This window comes from Eriocheir sinensis, chromosome 39 (assembly GCF_024679095.1).
Source record: "Eriocheir sinensis breed Jianghai 21 chromosome 39, ASM2467909v1, whole genome shotgun sequence".
NCBI classification, from domain to species: domain Eukaryota; kingdom Metazoa; phylum Arthropoda; class Malacostraca; order Decapoda; family Varunidae; genus Eriocheir; species Eriocheir sinensis.
Genome location: NC_066547.1, coordinates 4861797 through 4881129, shown reverse-complemented (window position 1 = coordinate 4881129; position 19333 = coordinate 4861797). Strand labels below are relative to the sequence as shown.

The following is a 19333-nucleotide window of genomic DNA, read 5'->3' as shown; positions in this document are numbered from 1 at the left end:
GTCGCTTTTCTGAACCGTAGCGGGGTTTGTGATACTCGAAGTCGGTTACTCATTAACGCACACACAAACACCCCTGACTACAGACTCCTCGTACAGAGGGAATTTCTCAACCATGCCCAGTACACTGGGATCACTTCGGAGTCGCTCTTCTGAACAGTAGCGGTGTTTGTGATACTCGAAGTCGGTTACTCATTAACGCACACACAAACACCCGTGACTACAGACTCTTGGTACAGACGGAATTTCTCAACCATACCCAGTACACTGGGATCACTTCGGAGTCGCTCTTCTGAACCGTAGCGGGGTTTGTGTTTCTCGAAGTCGGTTACTCATTAACGCACACACAAACACCCCTGACTACAGACTCCTGGTACAGACGACCACAGACAAAGTCCACTTTAACGGAATTTCTCAACCATGCCCAGTATACTGGGATCACTTCGGAGTCGCTCTTCTGAACCGTAGCGGTGTTTGTGATACTCGAAGTCGGTTACTCATTAACGCACACACAAACACCCCTGACAACAGACTCCTCGTACAGAGGGAATTTCTCAACCATGCCCAGTACACTGGGATCACTTCGGAGTCGCTCTTCTGAACAGTAGCGGTGTTTGTGATACTCGAAGTCGGTTACTCATTAACGCACACACAAACACCCTTGACTACAGACTCCTCGTACAGACGACCACAGACAAAGACCACTTACCCCTGCCACTCCTTCACCAGGCCAGCGGGTGACTAACCATCCCAAGGCCCTGGCTGAAGGGGCTGGTGGGGCAAGACTAGAAGCAACAGTGTGGCGTCTGGGATTGCATTTCTTACATTTCTTACATTACTTAAAACCGTTACATGTATCAGTAATTTGACCTGCAGGTACTTTTTAGAGAAAGGTTTGAGGGCGTTATGCGGTACTGGATACTTGCCGTGTGCGTTCCAATTCCACACCAACTCTTACCTCGTCTTCCTTTGTCCTTCACCGCCAATCTCACCACTCGAACTTTTTAATAACTTCCCTGAAGATCTCGAACTCGAAAATCTCAATCACTGCCGAGACATTACTAACCGCCTTACGAGGATAGAGGGCTAGTTTTCCTTGCAGTCCATAGATGGCGTTGGTTGTCTAGGAGTGTGAGGTCTGCGTCCTAACATGTAGTCCTTTCTTCACCCTCTTGATACGCCAGGTTGTAGACTTCTTGAAACCATAACCTAATACACACACACACACACACACACACACACACACACACACACACACACACACACACACACACACACACACACACATGCGCATACATTAAAACTTTTCCTTCACTTTATATGCGAACGTGAGGCGCTTCTTCCTCGGCCTCCTGCTAATCGTCGGCTGAGAGAGAGAGAGAGAGAGAGAGAGAGAGAGAGAGAGAGAGAGAGGGAGAGGGAGGAACATATACCCACTCAGTATTAACAAGAATCAATCAAATACACCCTCTACATAACACATTCCCTCCTTTTAGTTTACTCCCTTTCTGTTCTTTCCTTCTCTTTTTTTTCTCCTCCTCCTCCTCCTCCTCCTCCTCCTCCTCCTTTTCCTCCTCCTCCTCCTCCTCTTCCTCGTCGTAAACCGGGGCCCGAAAGTTTACAGAGACAATAATAAACTCCGGCTTTTATGAGTAATATGTCGCAAGTTTCCGGGGCGCGACGAGTAAAAATTTTTGATGCTTCCTGGAGAGTCTTCGTCGCCTCACTTAGTGGGTGTCAATTTTATGAACATTCTTAACAGGGGCGGGCCGGGACGGGGGGGGGGGGGGGGAAAGGGAGGTAGAGGGTCGGGGGGTGATGGTGGCAGAGGGAGAGGGGTAAGACTAGGTGGAAGTAGGGGTAGAAATAGAAAGAAAAGGAGACGGAGGAGGAGGAGGAAGAATTGTAGAAGTGTTGGGAGTGGTGTTGCTTGTGGAGGAAGAATAGGAGAAAGAGATTAGATAAAAGAAGGAAGAGGTGGAAGAGGAAGAGGAGGAGAACTCGTATAGGAGGCGAAATTAGTGGTGATAGTGGAGGAAGATGAAAAGAAAGAAGAGGATGGATTGGTAAAAGAGGAAGGAGATAAATAAGAAAAATTAGTTCTGGGTGTTCAGGAGTAGCAAAAAAAAAAAAAAGAGAAGTAATGACCCAAATAGTACTTGATAACGTGTTCATACCTGTCACAAGTTGCCTGATTGGATACACTTTATGAGAATTAACTTGAGAGGCATATAACATGAATCTCTTTAAGTGCTAACCGGGGTAACATAAAAAAATAGAAGCAGTTGATATATAAACAGCAAGGAGTCTAGATTAATGAAACTACTGAAGGCAAATCGTAAGCAAGATAGACTTTAAGGTTTAAGAAAAAGTAAAACGAAAGAAAGATTGAAGAGTAAAAATATGTAAGCAGTTGATATATAAACAGCAAGGAGTCTAGATTAATGAAAGGACTGAAGGGAAATCGCTGGCAAGATAGACGTTAGGATTTAAAAACAGGTAAAATGAAAGAAAGATTGAAGACAAAAAATGTGTAACCAGTTGATATATAAACAGCAAGGAGTCTAGATTAATGAATGCAATGAAGGAAAATCGTTGGCATGATAGACTTTACGATTTTAAGAAAAGGTAAAATGAAAGAAAGACTGAAGATTAAAAATGTGTAACTATCATCCTTCTCATTCCTCAGGTCCTTCATCTTTTTTTCTTAGTTTCATTTTCCTGCATATCATCTACTTTTTTCCTTCCTTTTCATTACATTTAGTTACTTTAGCAGTCTGGGCGTTTTTCTTTCATTTTCTACTCCTACTCTTCCTTCGCCTTTCTTCCACCTCCTCTTTCTATTGATTATTCTTCGCCTTTTCTCCTTTTTCTCCTCGTTTTAACTCCTCTCATTTTCCTTGGCCTTCTTTTCCTTCTTACTTCTCCTCTTTCTCGTCTTTTCTGTCTGATTCATCTTTCTCATTCGCTATTATATCTTTCTCCTTTCCCTACTCTTCTTTCTCCTCCTCCTCCTCCTCCTCCTCCTCTTCCTCCTCCTCTTGGGTCCTCCGGCAAAAGTTGTTTTATGAACGGGGCGGAATATTAACTTGGACTCTTCCCTAAATTTTATGTTTCAGGAAAAAAATCTCTCTCCCAGGAGTGTCTGTGCCGCGGTGTCATCTGCCTCCTCCTCCTCCTCCTCCTCCTCCTCCTCCTCCTCCTGTCTCCCTTTTCTCTCCTCCAGCCTTCTTTCCTCTTTCCCTCCAGTCTCTAGTCTCTCTATCCCTTCCTCCCTCCCTCCGTCCATTCTCTCATCCTTCCTTTCCATTTTTTTCCTCCTTTCCGTTCCTCTTTCTCTCCATTCTCATTTTCTGTCAAACATTCTTTCCTTCTCTCTTGATTCTTTCTTTTTCCTTCTCTCTCCAACTCACTTTTTCCTCCCTTCCATTCTTCCTTATTCTTTGTTCTTTCCTTCCCCACATTTTATCATTATTTTCCTCTTTATCCTCCTCTTCTTCCTCTATTTTATCTTCTCCTTCCTTACATTATTCTTTTCATCCTTTCCTGCTTCTATTTCTCACTCTACTTCATTATTTTTCCCTCTCATCCATCCTCCCTTCCCTCCTTTGTTTCCCTCCTGCTCTTCTTCCTCACTCTCTCTTCTTTCTCAGCTTTAGGCGTTTTTTTTTTTTGTTTTTGTTTTTTTTGGTTCCCTCTTACCATTATTTCCTCTCCCAATTCTCTTTTACTTAATTCTTACACTTTATTTTATCTCCCTTCCTCATTTATCCTCCCTTCCTTCCTTCTTCCTTCGCTTGCTTCCTCCTTGCTTTTCTTCCTGACTCCATTTTTCCTTCCTGCTTTCTCTCCCTTTTTTTATTTCTCTTTGGTTACTCGTTCCTCCCTCATCTCTTTCCTTATCTGTGTTATCTCCTTTTCTCTCGTCCTTTTCCTTTGCTTCATCTTTAATACTTTGCGTGACTCCATTTTCTTCCTCTCTTCTGTTTCACTTCTATTTAGTTAGTCGTCTCTCCCTCACATCTCTCCTTATCTATTTTATCTCCTTCCCTCTCTTCCTCTCTTCGCTCCATCTCTAACAATTTGCGAGACTCCATTGCCTCTCTCCTCTTTAGTTTCTTTTCAGTCTCCCCTTCACCTTTTCTGCCTTCCTAAAATTTCTCCTTATCTATTTAATCTCCTTCCATCTCTTCCTCTCCTTGCTCCATCTTTAACATTTTTCTTGACTCCCTTTCCTCTTTCTCTCTGTTTTATCTTCTTTTCATCCTTCCTTCACCATGTCTGCTCCTTTCTTACTTCTCTCCTCTCATGATTATTCCTTTCTTGTGTTCCTCTCTCTTGTCCCCTCCTTTCAAAAGGGGACAAGTTACTCATCTGTGTACTACGAATGCTCTTTAAAAAGGTGTTTATGTCCCATCTGATTGCCTTTCCCCCTCGAGTACTTTCCCGATAACACGGAATCGCATATATAATTAACAGGGTTCACTTTTACTTTACTGGAGAGAAGAAAAAAAGCCGTACTGAAAAAGGAGGATTTTTATTTCATTTTGTACCATATTTACTGATGATTACAGATGAAAACGTTCTTAAGTGATAACCAAGGGAAGATTTACATTCTGATTACCATCCACCACACCCACCACCACCAGTACCAACACACCCACCACACCCATCACCACCACCACCACCACCACCACTACCAGTACCAACACACCCACCACCACCACCACCACTACACCAACCAGTACAGCCAATACGTATGAACCCGTTTCACGGCCCCAACACCACATCTTGTTGACTAGTTTATCTGTGTACTTATATATAAGGGATTGAAGAGACTGTAAAGGTTAATGATATTCGCCAGACTAAACTTGTAATACAGGTTTGATATTTCCTCTCACGAGTGTAACAGAATTATTGCTAGTTTAGAAAAGATGATCATGAGACCAATAACACTTTTATAATATGTGTTTGAAGAGATTGAGGCTGTTTTTAAGCTTTGTGTATTAGAAATTATGCTTCCAGTACAGATTATTAGCATCATAGTATTATTAATTGCTTGCCAAAAAGAGATGTCCACTAAGAAAGCTTTACTTCTATACAACTTCCAAAAATCCTAAAAACGTATTCCTTTTTCTATATTAACTTTTAAGAGGAGACTATTCTCTAACCATAATATAGGAAAGGCAAAACACGCATTACAGTCCAACATTATCTCTGAATTATCTCTATACTCCTCTACACACTTCCAAGAGGACTGGAAAACGCATTATGTCATTTCTATATATACTTTTAAGAGGAGAATGTTCACTCCATAGGAAAGGCTAAACACTCCTCACAGACCAACACTTTCCATGTATTACCGTCTGAGAGGATGACTAAATATGGGACACGTGCATATAAATAGGGTTCTTTCTGCCCGTTTATCTCCACCAATGCACGTGTAATATTTATCATCGACAGGTGTGTCTAAACTAATCACAGGTGTTCTCATGCCGCATGTGTGGAGTACAGTACCAACGCAGCAGTACTCAACAGTACTCCAGTAAGTGTACCAGTGGGGTGGTGTGTGTGTGTGTAGTGGGGGGGTATGTGTGTGTGTGTGTGTGTGTGTGTGTGTGTGTGTGTGTAGGGGCTGTTTATGTGTGTGTGTAGGTGGTATTTGTGTATATAGTGGGGAAGAGGTTGTGTGTTTGTGAGCGGGGGGGGAGGGGAGTATGTGTGTGTGTGTGTGTGTGTGTGTGTGTGTGTGTGTGTGTGTGTGATGATGATGATGAAGAAGAAGAAGAAGAAGAAGAAGTTATAGGCATGACAACAGTTCATTGGGTACACACACACACACACACACACACACACACACACACACCTGCCCGGATGCCTCCCAGGTGTAGCGTGTTCTCAGGTGTTGCTAAGTATACAGGGAGGCGGCCATATGAGGGGCAGGAGACTCTTTACCCCTATCTCTCTTCCTCCTTCCTACTTCTCTTCCTCTCTTCCTTCCCTCGTTCCTTCCTTCCATCCTCAGCTTTCTCCCTTGCTTGCTTTTACCTCATATGATTCCTGAGTTCCTTCATTCGTTCCCTCTTTCCTTCCTTTCGTTCGTTCCCTCCTTCCTTCTCTTTTTATTTGCTTTCTTCCTTTCTTACTTCCTTCTTTCCTTTTTCAGCCTTCTCCATTGCTTCTTCCCTCCTTCCTTCCTCCCTTCTTTCTTCAGTCTTCTCCATTCCTCTTGACTTTGATCCATACCCTCCTTTCCTTTCTTTCCTTCTTTTTTTTCTTTTTTTTCTTTCCTTCCTTCCTCCCTTCTTCTTCAGCCCTTTCCATGACTTCTAACTTTGACTCATACCGTCCTTTCCTTTCTTCCTTTCTTTTTTCTTCCACTTTTCCCTCCTTCTTTTCTTTCTTCCTTTCATGATAAAGTAAAGACACACATACACAAACAAACAAGATACACAATAAACAAACAAGTATACAACCAAACACACACATACACGACCCCCCCCCCCAAGCCCCCACACACACACACACACACACACACACACACACACACACACACACACACACTACACTTAACATAATACACACCTCACACACACACACGTACCCACGAATTATTACCTCTGCATTAGTGAATTTACATACGAACGCAGATTAACTACACGCAAAAGCAATCACGTTCTAAACTGGAGCCTGACATATGGGGAACAGGTAAGAGGAAGCACGTGCAGGTAAATTAAAGCACGTGGACAGGTAATTAAATGCACGCGCCCCAGGCAGTGAAGGGGGTGAGGGGGGCGCCGCCAGGTGTACCCCGCGGCCCTATATTTCTGTCTCATTCTGGCGTGAGTGATGGGCGGGAACACGCGTGACATGAAGCACCTGAGTCAGTGGCGTGTAACGAGACTCACACCTGTACCCAACACGTGTGGAGACAGACGAAGTATCATTATGTATATCAGTTACCCACCCAGATGTCCGTCCTCTCTTATTTTGTCCCTCGTTCCTCGTGCTTTTGTTTCTCTTGATTCACGGTTTTATTTGGCAGTTTAGTTTTTTCTTCGATTTTTTTTCTTGTTTTTGGGTTCATTAGTGTGAGATTAGTTTCCCGTTTTAGTATGTTTCTTTTTTTTTCTATCTTCTATTTAGCTACTCTCGACTGTGTTAACGAATCCCTCTCTTCCTCAAAATGTCATTGTTTTTTTTATAATTTTTTTTTATTTATCTATATGTTTTAGTGTACCCAGAATACAGATTACCTTATTAATGCCAGTTTAATATCATGACTCATTTTGCAACTCTTAGTACTGATTATGCACACCTTTTCTTATTCATTTATTGACATTTTTACCCTCTTGACTTCACTCGCCTAGGTAACCAATCAAACACCTAATGGAGTAGATATTATCTAGTAGTACTCACTCATTGATTCACTACTCCTACAAACTCCCTTTCTTCTTCTTCCTCTCACTCACAACCTACCCAGTCCTCACTCCCGTCCTTCCCCGCCCATTGAACACCTCCCCACCCACTCCCTCCCGTCCTTGCCCTCACACCCACCCACCCACTCACGAGCCACCCCCGTTCTCAGGGTCCAACGAGAACGGTCTTCCCCGGAGGCTGCGCACGGCCTACACCAACACGCAGCTGCTCGAGTTGGAGAAAGAGTTCCACTTCAACAAGTATCTGTGTCGACCGAGGAGGATAGAGATCGCTGCCTCCCTCGACCTGACAGAGAGACAGGTGAGAAAGGGAGGAGGAGGAGGAGGAAGAGGAGGAGGAGCAGGGGACGTTGGTATGGTAAAAAGGAAAGATGATTATGCTGTCAAATAGGTGATAGTGATGGTTACATAGCCTGCAATGTAGAAAGGGAAAGGTTGTAGTTGATTTATCTCATATTTGCATCTTTCGAATGTGTAACGTTGGTGATTATCTTGAATTAACGTGAGCTCAGATTTCATTTTTCACCGTGAATGTAAAACTTCCTTCGTTGTTTTCATCTTTAGAGGAACGAAAGTATTGATTTTTCGCCTGTGTATCTTGATGTGTACTCCCCGTCATTCTTGTTTGTCCTGCGAGGCGCCAGTCACTCACCCCGTCCCTCCCTCAGGTGAAAGTGTGGTTTCAAAACCGGCGGATGAAGCACAAGCGGCAGTCCATGGCCAAGACGGATGAGCCGGACAAGAAGGGTTCGGGCGAGCAGCGGGCGGGGATGCACGACGACGCCACAAACAACAACACCAAGTCGGTGCCTTCCTCGCCCGACAGCATGTGTTCCTCGGACGTCAAAAAGGAGGAAAGCAACGACAGTCTGCCATTGCCCAGCGCATCAGCCACGGCCGGCATTCCTCCTACCTCCGCCAGCTCCGGGATGCCGGGGGGGCCCAGAGGCGGAACCGCCCCGGTCCCGCCTCTCGACTCCGGCAAGGTGAAGTGCGAGGATGGCAGCGGCATGAGGTACCCCGGCCCCCTCGGCTTCACCGGGGAAGGCCTCACCCTAAAGGATGGCGGCCCGCAGGATATTCCTCCCCTCAACACTCCTCCCATCCCCCGCGCCACCCCGCCCCTCACCCCCGCCACCCCGACAGCCTCCCCTGCCCATCTGACCGGCACTCGGGGGGTGCCAGGCTCCCCTGCCCTCACAACCCCGCCCACCAGCTCATCCAGAACGGTGCCTCTCACCGCCACCACCACCGCTTCCGCCGCTGCCTCCACTTCCAATGCGGTCACGCCTCACGGCTTCAGCAGCGGCGTGAGTGGGCGTGCGGGGGCCGGAAGAGGCTCCACCTTTTCCTACTGCGGCACCAACACCACCGCAGCCACCAACGCCACCGGGGAGGGCAAGGGTCGCGGCGTCTCGGGCTCCTACTCGGGGGCCTACAGGGGCTCGTGGGCGGACCAGTACCGGGGCATGGGCCGCGCCACGCCGCCCCAGTTCATGGCCAACACCAACTCCCGCGCCTCCAGTGCACACGGCTACGACTACACGTGCGCCCAACAGCACCAGCAGCAACAGCAGCAGCAGCAGCGCGGCCAGCATATGTACAACGGCGGCTACACCATGGACGGCTACAACTACAACCGCCACTACTACAACAACAACATGATGTGCGGCGACGGCTACTCCAGCTACAACTACATGTACAGCAACGGCGGCATGTACGCGTGCGGCGGCCAGGGCGACGCCTCGGCCCAGCAGTACTACGACTCCTACGCCATGTGCGGGGCCACGGGGTACGACCAGACAGAGAAGGGCGCTGCCATGACCACCATGGCCCCCAATAACCCCGCCAACATGGCCAACATGGCCGGCATGGGTCAAAGCGGCGGCTACTACAACAATGGCAGCGCCACCAGCGGCACCGGCAACGAGGGCGTCGCCTACCCGGAGCAGCAGTACCACCACCAGCAGCACGAGCACGACCTGAACTTCACGTTTAATTTCTTCGAGCAGAGTGGCAGCGGGGGCGGGGCCGGCGGGGGACCGGGCGGCGGGGGGCAGGGCGGCGGGACTGGCGGCAGCACCGCCCCCAGCGAGAACAGCAACTCCTCCGACTTTAACTTCCTCACAAACCTGGCCAATGACTTCGCCCCGGAGTATTACCAGCTGAGCTGAGCCCCACCACCCCTCCCGGCCCCCCGGCCTTGTCCCCACAACACTGGTCTTTCCAAAGAATTTGAGGTTTATGTCCGCTCGCCGTGAAGAGGTTCCTTTCCCAGGGCTTGGCGGGGACTCAGAACTAGCAGTGTCCGGACCTCTTTTTCTCCACTCCCACCCTCGGCCCCATAGTGTATAAGAAGAAGGCGTCCCTCCCCTCGTGTGTCGTCTTAGCCTCCCATCACCTCCCCGCCAGAGTCACTCCCGGAACACGGGTCAACACAGGTCTGGCGGCGAGTGTTCCGCTTGTCCCGTGGAGGGAGGAGCGTAGTGACAGCCGAAATATTGAAAACGGCCCTTGTTGTGGTCTACTCGAGTCGGTTTAGTGAGTGTCGTGAGTGTCGTCAGACTGAGAGGCAACGGCATCATACGCGTGACTCTTGGCATGGCGTCCGTGCATCCTAAGCTGCCAGTGAGGAGTGAGTGAACCAAGTGTGAGGAAAGCGTCGCGTCACGTCATCGGGTCTCGGGCCCATGACATGCCGTGACAGCCCGGCGCCACCGCGCATGCCAAGCCTCGTCACAGGCCCGTGTTGCCCATCATTCCAAACTTTGTCCTTCCGCCTCCCGCCCCGTAGCTGTCTGCCCACCACCCACGTGCCGCGGTAGAGAGGTAGTTCCCTGACTTCCGTGTAGTGATAAGCTTCAAACTCTCCCTGGCGGGGCCTCTTCCTTCGGACCGCTGGTGACAAGGGGCGTGGACGTGTTGTTACAGTTTTCAGCAATAATTTACACCTTTCCCGCCCCTTTTTTTAAGACTACTTTAGAGGGAGATCTCTACCTTGACGAGGGCGGGCTGAGGTGCGCCGCGAGAGGCAGGCTTGTGAGCGTGAGTGATTAGAGATTTTTTTTTTTTCAGTGTGTGAGGGTGGTGAACATAACTTAGCAGCATTTCCATAAGAAATAAAGAAAATAATTAAATATTCTAATATTTTATGTTAATGATTGATTAAAATCAAGTTTTCGAGAAGCATTGAATGCTCTCTACAAAATAAATATGAAGAACAGAAGCCAAAATTGTAAAGGACCTAATGTCAGTTTTTTTTTTTTTTTAACAGAAAAACGTAATAACTTTTGTTGACTCTTTCCAGTCTCGTCTGAAGTAACATTCCAAACAACTGTTCTCCCTTCTCATCCTCCTCTTTTTTCCTCTTCCGCCTCATTCTCATTGCCTCTCACCCTTAACCAGGCGCTTCTTCCTCCTCTTCCTCGTGCGCCTTTTCCTTAGTTCCCAGTCACCGTGCTCCTCCTCCGGCCATCCTGCTTCTCTCTCTCCCTCACACCCTCCCTGGAAGCAGAGCGTCAGCGCAAAATTCTGGACAGGAAGAGGCTGGTTCTTAGTTCTTATCTCCTCCTCCTCCTCTTCCTCCTCCTCCTCCTCTTTTGCTGTCTCCGACCAGAAATCTTTTGGAAGTCTTTCTTTTTCTCTCCTCATTTCAAAGTTGGCGCGAGAGAAAAATTTCAGCCAAGAATTCAGGTTCGAGATTCGAGAATTTTGTTATAGTTTTGCCGTCTCTCTCTCTCTCTCTCTCTCTCTCTCTCTCTCTCTCTCTCTCTCTCTCTCTCTCTCTCTCTCTCTCTCTCTCTCTTATTTTTGTATTATTAATGATGAGTCTGAGAGGTCGTCGCCCGTTTTCTATCTGTTCATCTTTGATTTTATTTTGTGGGTGACTAATGTAACTGGATTTTTTTTCCCACCAGAGGGATGCATGCCAGCAGAAGGTTGTGATGTAACTTAAGGTCTTGGAGAGAGTAAAACAAATGTCTTCTCACATGTATATCAATGAGAACAAAAATGAAAAAGGATGGAAAGTGAAAAAATTGTGTTATGTTAATTAGCCTTCCTGATTGTTTGTCTGCCTGAGGCTCGGGATAAAAAGGCTCGTAAGTGTGAATATCTTGTGTAGAAATCAGTTTTGGACTCTTTCGAAGTACAAGTGCTCCCTATGGTGAGTAGGTGAGACCAAGATGTTGAAGGCCATCATAATTGTTTCTCGAGGTTTAGGAAGTGAGGGAGAAACACAGCGAGAAGGTAACTTTTGTACTTAGAAATTCCGCCCTTGAAGGAAAAATGTGAGAGAAAGAAGATTACCCAAAAAAATCATAGTTACTTATTAGGCTGAAAAAAGTACTTCCTCTCCCCGTCTCCGCCCAGTGGCGACGGAACAAGAGACAGGATGGGGTTACTGGCTCATCACGACCTACCTACTTTTGTCTGAAGCTTGAGCCTCCCTGAACTATTGTCTTGATTATACTAACCAAAAAGACTTATGTATATGATTCACAGGCTTCAGTATCTGTTCTTGTACGATTGAGAATGTAATCGATTATAGTTGAAACGGTAAACGATGCTCTGACTACCATCCCGTTTTCTACAATTACTACGCGATGGTCATTTGTGATCGTAATTATGACAGCGTTAATGAGTTGAAAGGAGGTTTAATTTTCATGCCATTTGAAGATATTAGGTAAAGAAAAAGATGAAAGAGAGAGAGAGAGAGAGAGAGAGAGAGAGAGAGAGAGAGAGAGACTGTGTGTGTGTGTGTGTGTGTGTGTGTGTGCAGGGCCGCCTCAAGCCCCCCTCCGCCCCTACGGCCCCTACTCTGTGTGTACATATTTTGAATAGTAAGATTATTGTAATATTGATGACTCAAGGGTGAACTAAATAAATGTCCTTGTAAGAGTGTTTCTTATGCTCCTGCCTCCCACGCTTCGATCACAGACAACCTCAAGACTAACACAGAAAAAAAAGTTAGTTCAGTTTTTGTTTTCAAGTTACCTTATACACAACTTATGGACATAGATCTACTTTATCATTCATTTTAAAAGATATCAACAGCTAAACAGTATTACCAACATAGTAGTATCATAGACATTATACACTATCCATCAAAGCTTTATTAGACAAAGCCAAAATGGGTTGTAAATAGAAAGAATACCATTATCTGGGTCCTCATGATGAACATATACAGCAGTGAACCCCCTGAGAGGTCCTCATCGCTAGGGCTGAGTGATGGACAGCTGACAGACGGGAGGCGTGGCGGGCGGCGTCGCGCAGGTTGGTACGCTTGAACGGAAGGCAGACGGGCTGCTCAGGTTTGTTTTGCTTGTGTTCGTGTGTTTTCAGTGATTTCCGGCGAACAGGATCAAGACGGAGCGCCAGCAGGCTCGACAAGTAAGAGTAAGTACTGTAGAACACCCAGACTGTGCAAAAGTATGTAAGTGATCTCGTGCTTCGTTATAAGAAGTGATAAAAGGTGATTGGCAGGGAACTGAACATGGCTGGAGGATAGGGTGCCAGTCAGTGGTGTTTTGATGGAGAACTTCACTATTTTTATCGTGAAAGGAGTTGATTGTGTATTGCTTACTTTTTCTTGATATCCCTAATTTATCTGTCTTGAAGAGCTCCATCTTAGTTCATCTAGCTGTTCATCCAGCCTTATTCGTGATACTGTGTCGAGTCTGGTTTAGTTGCGCGCTGCTTGCCGGTGTAGGGAACGCAGGATGTACCCATTATAGCTCTTGCCAAATTAAGGCTTGTCCACGAGTCACGCAGCCATAACCGAGCACAATTCCCGTCTACCGTGATATATCGTTATTTATTCACTTGTTTTTTTGCTATCCGTTTTTCTTAATAGATAGTAATAGCGTGTACCGGCCGGCCCTGTGTTTCCCCATTCTTTATTTTCTGATAAATTCCCTTCTTTAACCCAATCTCGTGTTTTAGTCCACGAGTCATCCACTTATCTGAAGGATACGATTATGAGGTTAAGTAGACAGATGTGTATTGATGGGGCATCTCCTCCGTTGCAACGCCAGAGGGTATCGAAGACCAAGGTTAGGGTGGCCGTAGGCAGAGACGTCATTGTTCAAGGGGGATGGTCAGCAAATGTTATGTTTACCAGCAGTTTAGTGAAATGGTGAAACAAGGCGAGTGCAACTGGACTATTAACTGTTACAACTGCCGTATAATAGTTCAGCACTAATTATTTTGTTTAATTTACTGATCAGTTTCCTATTTAAAAGTGGTGTTTCAATAACAGGAGTAATATCACAGTGTTCTAATGAATACGTAAACTTCATTTATAATCCGATAAAAAAAAGAACCTACTTAAAACACCGAACAAACAGGCAGTAGCAGCCACAGCACCTCAGCGTGGCTAAGTGTGGCCGGCAACCAATCTTCTAATTTTAAGAGAGAAAACATTTGGGCAATTTCAGCTTCAAGGCGGCGTGTGAGGCGAGGAAAGAGTTCCTCGATGGCTGGTCCGGTTACTTGATTTTTTTTTTCTTTTTCTGTCTGGACCGTAGTGGCGGAGTACTGGGCGTTGTGTATTCCGTTCAGGCGCGAGCCGCTGATGTGCTGAGCTATGTGCTATGCTCGCGGTGCAGGCAGCGTGGGGGGAATATGTAAAAAACTGCGACGGGTTGAGAGCAAAATGCGAATCTTGCCAACTAGAGGGGAGAAGACAAAAGAGGAATTATATAACCCGCTTGTATAATGTTATGTACTTCACATTGGAAGGACAACAAAAGAGCAAAGAGACTCACTACACAACATTATTAATTCCTTATACTTCAATGCCAGCCGTCAAATTTAGTTACATGAAGTCACAAGTGATTCATCCCCGACTAAAGAACACAGAAAATAATAATTAAAAGTCCACACCACCTTGATATCACTGTCTTAAGAAATATGAAGGATTTAAAAAGTCGAAATTTTAATACATTGCTCACTGGACATGTAGAAAACAAGCACTCTTTGAGCAGACGAATATTCTTGTAGGAGGAGGAACAGTCTTACTCCTTCCCTCCCTTCTCTCATCTTTCCTTCCTTCCTTCCTACGGGCGTCAGGAGGGAGGGAGAGAGAGAGCGGGTCGGCTTGGCTTGGCGTGGCTTCTTCCTGGCGGGCATAAATCACGCGGGTTTTGGCATGGCCGCTATTGCAATAAATTAGAAGGCCGCGCCACAATATTAATTTGCATATAAATGAACGGCTGTGATACGCGAGTAAAAATTAATATTCAACTTTCACCACCGGCAATTGGATTAAACGATACAAATTTGGTTAGTATTTAGTTATTTAGCTGTTTGTTTGTTGTTCGTTATGTTTGTTTTTGTTTGTTTGTTTGTTGTCAGTCAGAATTGCATGATATTTTTTTTCAGTACATTTTTTCTCGTTTTCATGACGTGGATGGTTACTTGTTTTTTTTTTTTGTTGTTGTTGTTTTTTATGCTAGACTGACTTAACTAGACTAACCTGATTTTTCAAGCAAGATTTAACACACAATCTTAAACACACACACACACACACACACACACACACACACACACACACACACACACACACACACACACACACACACACACACACACACACTTTTTTTCCTCCATAACGAACATTTCATTAAGATTTATGTGCCGCGTAATTTATGTAGGAAGACGTAACTAATATAATGCTTGCTGTACTAGTTAAATCTGTACGTAGGCGCGAGATGAACATAATTAGCAGAAGGTATCCAACCCCATCCTCTGTACTATTGAGATCTTTATATTGGTCGTGTTTAGGGGTTCTTTTTTACCTTGCTTACTATCATTCATTTATATATATGTTTGTTTGTTTTTTTGGCCTTTCCGTCCATTAAGAAAATAATTAATCTATATAAGTGTGGCAGGAGGAGGATGACGTACGGAAAGACAGGATAAGAGAGAGAGAGAGAGAGAGAGAGAGAGAGAGAGAGAGAGAGAGAGAGAGAGAGAGAGAGAGAGAGAGAGAGAGACGGTGGGAGGGAAATGACAACTTAATCCGCTCTGAATGCCATATTGAAAGACGTGAGACAGTTTGAGTGCATGGATTGTCGCTGTGACGCTTGTATTTTGTAGCAACTCTGAAGTGTCTGAGAGGAAAAAAAAGACAGGAAGTAAACAAAAATAGGCGCTCAATGCTGTCCCCTCGTATGGCTTTTGTTTTTAATGTTAAGCTAGAACGAAATGACATCTCAAAACACACACACACACACACACACACACACACACACACACACACACACACACACACACACACACACACACACACACACACACACACACACAAGCAAACAAACACACACACACACACACACACACACACACACACACACACACACACACACACACACACACACACACACACACACAAGCCCTCCCCTCCCTCCCACCCCCACACCCAGACCCGCCAAGTACAAAACACACACAAAACAAAATAAAAACTTCTCAGCTTCATAAACTATTGACTATTTTTTAAGCATAATGAAAAAAAGTAATCCGGTGAGGAGCAGGGCCGCGCGTCGCGTCCCCCGCGTAGATAAATTTACTTAACACGAGTCCGCGTCGTAAATCACTTCTGAAATTGATTTAAATTGTCCTTAGAGGGGAAGGAGAGAGAGAGAGAGAGAGAGAGAGAGAGAGAGAGAGAGAGAGAGAGAGAGAGAGATAACGATAAAAATGATGAAAAGAAAAGAAAAGATGAGAGAGAAATAACGATAAATATGAAGAAAAGAAGAGAAAAGATGAGACAGAGAGAGAGAGAGAGAGAGAGAGAGAGAGAGAGAGAGAGAGACGAATGACTGACACTGACTTTAAATATGTTTTCACTTGTTTCTGTTTCTCTAATTTCATGCTAAATTAGAAAAAAAATTTAGCATTTGTATGTTTATTTTCATCTATTGACAGCACGAACAGATGGGAGATGAGATAAGCAAAAGAATCAAAGAAAACAAAGAAGACAGAAGTAAAATACGTAAAGAAAATTAATATGTAAATTGTTTTCTCGAGTTTCAAAATATGTAACAAGTGAAAAAAAAAATATAACTACTGAAAAAAAAGGTATAAAAAAGGAGACAGGAATTACATAAGTCCTTCTAAGAGGCGTCAAGGAGGCAGTACGCAGATGGGGAGGGAGAGAGAGAGAGAGAGAGAGAGAGAGAGAGGAGGCAATAGCAACGAAAAAAAAAGAGTAGTGAGAGAAGTGTTAATATTTCCATCGTTTATTCCATTTAGCCGCGTCGTTCATCTCCTTCAGGAAACATGCAGCTCCGGCACAAAAACGACACGCACACACACACACACACACACACACACACACACACACACACACACACAGACCCCCCTCTCCCCCCAGACCCCCTTCCTCCCTCCCCTTTTCCCCATCCCACACACACAGACACAGACCCCCCCTCTCCCTCACGACCCCCTCCTCCCTCCCTTTTTCCCCATCCCACACACACAGACACAGACCCCCCCCTCTCCTTCACGACCCCCCTCCTCCCTTCCCTTTTCCACATCCCACACACACTCACTGACGGGTCCTCACACCTCCACAAGGAAAGACAAGGCAGACAGATTGACAGACAGAAAAACAGACAGACAGACGGACGGACGGAGTAGAGGACGCGGGTTCCCTACAAGAGCGATGATCCTCCCTCCTCAGCGGAAGGTTGTCGGTAATAGTGAGGTGGATGAGAGTCATAATGGGAAGGAGGGAGGGAGGGAGAGGGAGGTAAAGGGACGAAGGAAGGGAGGGAGAGGGACGGAGCAGAGAGATGGAGGAAGGGAGATACAGGGATGAAGGGAGGGAGGGAAAGAGACGGAGGGATGAAAAGGGAAGGAAGGAAGGAGAGAAGTACCGAGAAGGGTTAGAAAAAAGGGGATGAGGCAACCGAAGAACAGGAGAGTGTCACAGAAGAAGCCAAAGGATGGAAATGAAATACAAAGACAAGAGAATGAAGAGGAAATAAGAAGAATAAGACGAGAGTTACAAAGGAGTGTAGGAAGAGAGGAAGACACTAGTAAAGGTGAGAGAGATACAGTATGGGCGGAGAGAATAAGACGGAGAGATGACAGAGAGGAAAAGGTCAGAGCGGTGAAAGGAAGTTAAGAAAAGAAAAAGGGAGATAAAGGAAAGGGAGAAAGAGTGACATAAGGGAAAGGTAAGAAGAATAAAGAGGAGGGACCATGGAGAAAGAGAAGATAAGGGGGAATAAAGAGGAATAAGGCGGAGAGCTGACAGAGAGGAAAAGGTCAGAGAGGGGAGAGAAAGTGAAGAAAAGAAGGGAGATAAAAGAAAGGGAGAAAGTGACATAAGGGAAAGGTGAGAAGAATAAAGAAGAGGGACTATGGAGAAAGAGAAGATAAGGGAGAATAAAGAAGGAGAACGAGAGGAACCAAAGAGGAGTAGGAGGAAAAACCGAAGGATGAAAGAGTAAGTAAGAATTGAAAAAAAAATCATACGGTATAAAGTAAAGGAGGAAGGAAGAGAGAGAGAGAGAGAGAGAGAGAGAGAGAGAGAGAGAGAGAGAGAGACGGGGAGGTGGAGTGGAGGGAGGGAAATGAATATACGGAAAAGCGAGCTGCAGGGGGCTGTCTTGGATACCACTGTTGTTCTTGTCCTTGTTGTCGTTTTCTTCTTGTAGGTGGTGACGATGGTAGTGGAGATGGAAGTGTTAGGGATAGTAGTAGTAGTAGTAGTAGTAGTAGTAGTAGTAGCGGTAGTAGTAGTAGTGTTTGTAGGGAGCAGCGTGGCAGTCAGTTGAGCCACGTATGGTGAGTTATGGGACTGGTTATCCTGGCTGACTTCCTGAGACCTTAGTTGTCATTCATCATCCGTGCTCTCTCTCTCTCTCTCTCTCTCTCTCTCTCTCTCTCTCTCTCTCTCTCTCTCTCTCTCTCTCTCTCTCTCTCTCTCTCTCTCTCTCTCTCTCTCTCTCTCTCTCTCTCTCTCTCTCTCTCTCTCTCATACTACCTTTAATCCACAATGACTGCTTCTATTTACGTGATTTTCTACCTTATTTTGTTTAATTTAAAAATGTGCTTTCTTTATTTTCTTTATTCCTGTAATGTCTTCCTCGTTTCCTCCCCCTTGTTCTCGTTCTCTCTCTCTCCTTCCTCCCTCCTTCCTTGCTTAATTTCCCTCTCCCTCACTTTTCATCTCCTCTGCTTCCTTTCTTCCTTTTTCCTACTCTGTTTCTCATTTGCCTTCACCTCGAGTTGCTCTTTCCTTGCTTCCCTCTTTCCCTTCCTCCGTTCTTTCGCTCTCTTGTTTCTCTCGCTCTGATTGTCTCTCTCTCTCTCTCTCTCTCTCTCTCTCTCTCTCTCTCTCTCTCTCTCTCTCTCTCTCTCTCTCTCTCTCTCTCTCTCTCTCTCTCTCATTAGATTAGTCTCCCAAAGATAATTCAGTTTATAAGAGTAATGTGAATGACTCATATACAGTAACTTGACGTCTATTGTTTTTTTTCTTTTCATCTGTGCATAAAAATTTAGGTTGCTGCGTTCATATCAAGTTTAAAAGTAGTATGATGATTTATAATGAATATTTTCGTCTTTTTATCCTGAGTTCCATTCCTGGTCTTGTCTTCCTATTTGAATGTAAATTTTAGCTTTATTTTTACCTTCCCGCGATATTTAAAAGAGTAACACAAACACCCACCAAAACATAAGGCTCTCACAGTACGTTGAAATAGAAAGGGTCCCTGTTGATTAATCTTCTGAGGGACGTAGAATAATATAGAGAAGAGTAATATATATATTTTGTCCCGTTCACGACAACCAACATATCGGATGACAAGCGGTATATTCACCTCTTAGTACGACACACACACACACACACACACACACACACACACACACACACACACACACACAAA

The 19333-nt window shown here is 45.3% G+C and overlaps 1 protein-coding gene across 1 annotated transcript; it reads left to right on the top strand.

The window, feature by feature from the left end:
- Positions 1 to 5496: 5496 nt before the first annotated feature.
- LOC127009119 (homeotic protein proboscipedia-like) lies at positions 5497 to 12313 on the top strand. Its single transcript, XM_050881905.1, has 3 exons — positions 5497 to 5542; positions 7586 to 7737; positions 8105 to 12313. Exons 1-3 carry the CDS (start codon positions 5497 to 5499, stop codon positions 9608 to 9610), a joined length of 1704 nt encoding a protein of 567 aa, XP_050737862.1. The 3' UTR covers positions 9611 to 12313.
- Positions 12314 to 19333: the final 7020 nt, after the last annotated feature.

Excerpts from the sequence above, each read along its gene's own strand:
- LOC127009119 (XM_050881905.1), top strand. The coding sequence starts at position 5,497 with ATGTGTGGAGTACAGTACCAACGCAGCAGTACTCAACAGTACTCCA. Across the intron at positions 5,543-7,585 it reads CAGTACTCAACAGTACTCCA|GGTCCAACGAGAACGGTCTT; the intron begins GTAAGTGTACCA and ends CCCCGTTCTCAG. Across the intron at positions 7,738-8,104 it reads TCGACCTGACAGAGAGACAG|GTGAAAGTGTGGTTTCAAAA; the intron begins GTGAGAAAGGGA and ends TCCCTCCCTCAG.